The sequence below is a fragment of the Pholis gunnellus genome (genome assembly GCF_910591455.1).
Source record: "Pholis gunnellus genome assembly, chromosome: 21".
In the NCBI taxonomy this organism is placed as follows: Eukaryota; Metazoa; Chordata; class Actinopteri; order Perciformes; family Pholidae; genus Pholis; species Pholis gunnellus.
In genome coordinates, this window is record NC_136548.1 from 18,285,082 (window position 1) to 18,287,866 (window position 2,785).

The following is a 2,785-nucleotide window of genomic DNA, read 5'->3' on the forward strand; positions in this document are numbered from 1 at the left end:
AGCCCCGCCCCTAAAGCATCTCCTGCTTTATGGTCTTTTTGACTCTAAATGGACCATCATTTACTAAATGAACAGACTCAGCTGTAACTAATATTAATAATAATATTAATAAAGACTTCCTTCTGTTTAGCAGTCCAGAGTCCTGCTATCGTCACGTACAGCTTCCTTTTTTAGATTATATAGATTTATTTCTAACTTGTAAAGAATAATAAGTACACAGAAGAAGAAGAAGAACCAATGACTTGAACAATAAACATATAGAGCAAATTCAAAACACACAAATACATGTTGAAAAAGGCAGAAGTTAATACGATCGTTTCCTTTTCTTCAACTTCAATAGCCTAAATAATGAATTTAATGTTTATCACAAATACACTAAAATAACCAGCTTAACATGAGATACGGCTCCTTCTTCATTCATGTACCTTTCAAAAACTATTTTCTCAAATCAATTTATATTTCTTTGCTTTGCTTCCTTTTCTTCATCTAAATTCATTGTTGTCTCACTAAATGTTTTGTTTGTTGCCAAGAAGTAAATGATCATCATGTGTCCAGACTTTTACATTCTACCAGATGCATGTGACATTTAAAAAACAGCTGGTTTGTGTTTGTGATGTCCAACATGGTTCACTGTCATCATGGCTCTTAATATATAATATAATATAATATAATATAATGTTGTCGATGTTATTGGTTACACTTGTGCTTTTCCTGCTTTTTAAGGTCAAAATGTCTGCCACGAATAGAGGTTTGTTAACGGAGTTGAAGACTCTTCTCTCAGGTCAGTGGATTGGAATGAAGATTCTTGTTGTTTTGTTTTGTTCTAAAGCTCATGAAAAGATTCAAGTCTTTGAATCACATCGCTCTTCTTGACTAGGGATGACCCCCCCGAATCCTGGTTCTAAGAAGGAACCGGTTCTAAATTAGTAAAAGTTTGGAGTTACCGGTTCTGCTATTAGTACTTTAAGAAGTTCTGGAGTGAGAAGTCCTCGTCTCAACCCGTCCATCCTCGTCCACTGCAGGTAACGTTAGTGATGTCATACGGAGTTTGATCACAAGAACAGGATCATCAATGAAAGCTAGAGTATCAATAAGGAACCGATAAGTAGTATCGATAAGGAACCGAACCGATGAGTAGTATCGATAAGGAACCGAACCGATGATCAGTATCGATAAGGAACCGAACCGATGATCAGTATCGATAAGGAACCGAACCGATGCTCAGTATCGATAAGGAACCGAACCGATGCTCAGTATCGATAAGGAACCAAACCGATGATCAGTATCGATAAGGAACCGAACCGATGAGTAGTATCGATAAGGAACCGAACCGATGATCGGTATCGATAAGGAACCGAACCGATGAGTAGTATCGATAAGGAACCGAACTGATGATCGGTATCGATAAGGAACCGAACCGATGAGCGGTATCGATAAGGAACCGAACCGATGATCGGTATCGATAAGGAACCAAACCGATGAGTAGTATCGATAAGGAACCGAACCGATGAGTAGTATCGATAAGGAACCGAACCGATGAGCGGTATCGATAAGGAACCGAACCGATGATCGGTATCGATAAGGAACCAAACCGATGAGTAGTATCGATAAGGAACCGAACCGATGAGTAGTATCGATAAGGAACCGAACCGATGAGCGGTATCGATAAGGAACCGAACCGATGATCGGTATCGATAAGGAACCAAACCGATGAGTAGTATCGATAAGGAACCGAACCGATGATCAGTATCGATAAGGAACCGAACCGATGATCAGTATCGATAAGGAACCGAACCGATGAGTAATATCAATAACTAGTATCGTTATAACGATACTCATCCCTATTCTTGACAGAGCGTTTGTAAAAGTTCACAGTTTAAAGTTTCCTCTGAAGCACCAGGACACACCAAAGAAATGCCCTTTTGTCATAGCGTTTAATATCCTGTAGGGAAGACATTTACACCTGTCTTGGGGGTTTATAATGTGTGTGTGTGAGTGTGTCTGTGTGAGGAGGTGACTTCAAGGTCTTCCTGCTGCTATCACACATTCTGGCATTTCTAGTGCAGTGGGAAACACATTTGACAACTTTCCCTCAAATACTTTATTATTCATGTTCATCTTTTCGCACAGCTGTGAGGTTTCTGTCCTCCATGGCGGGTTTTGTATATCACTGACATCTATTCCTGTATCTCTAGGATGAAGAGTTCCTCTCTGTGTGTTCTTATTTGTTGTGTCTGCAGCTTCATCAGTGTGAGATTTAGTTCGTGCTGCAGCCACAGCGGCACACTTACATACCGGATTCAAAGCCAGACACCACCAGGGACGTCCAGTCTTATTTGCTCAAATCACGGGATAATTATGGACTCTGGTTTGTAACTTGAATCCCATTACAAACCGACTCCAGACGTGACATTGAGTTGTAGATTTGTGGATCAATAAGGAGCTGTAAACCCCCCCCCCCCCCCCTCAGTGGAACATGTTCATGGATGGATTGTGATTTGTGAGAGCGGTAAAGTTATTACCAGGCTGGAAGCAGCCTCCTCCCGTTGGTCGTTTCTCTGTCGGTGTGACACACACTTCTGCATCGCTGCAGCAAAGCCGAGAGGTTTCCCACCCAAGAGCTTCAGCTGCTGCCATGTTGCTTCTTTAGCCTTTTTTTTTAAGATGGCAGTGTTGCTCTGTCTGGTCCAAACAGGAAGGACGGATCCCGATGATTTCTTCTGTCCAGTATTTTGATTTATGTCCAAAATATATGCAAAAACTCATCAGCCTCAGCGGCGCTTTG

At 41.2% G+C, this 2,785-nt stretch overlaps 1 protein-coding gene across 1 annotated transcript in view; it reads left to right on the forward strand.

The window, feature by feature from the left end:
- Positions 1-729: 729 nt before the first annotated feature.
- Positions 730-2,785, forward strand: part of srcin1b (SRC kinase signaling inhibitor 1b) — a gene marked incomplete at both ends in the record, with an annotated part of 68,763 nt that continues 66,707 nt past the window's right edge. Inside the window, one exon of the mRNA XM_079182809.1 lies at positions 730-781. Coding sequence (XP_079038935.1) covers positions 730-781 — 52 coding nt within the window. The remainder of the gene's footprint in view (positions 782-2,785) is intronic.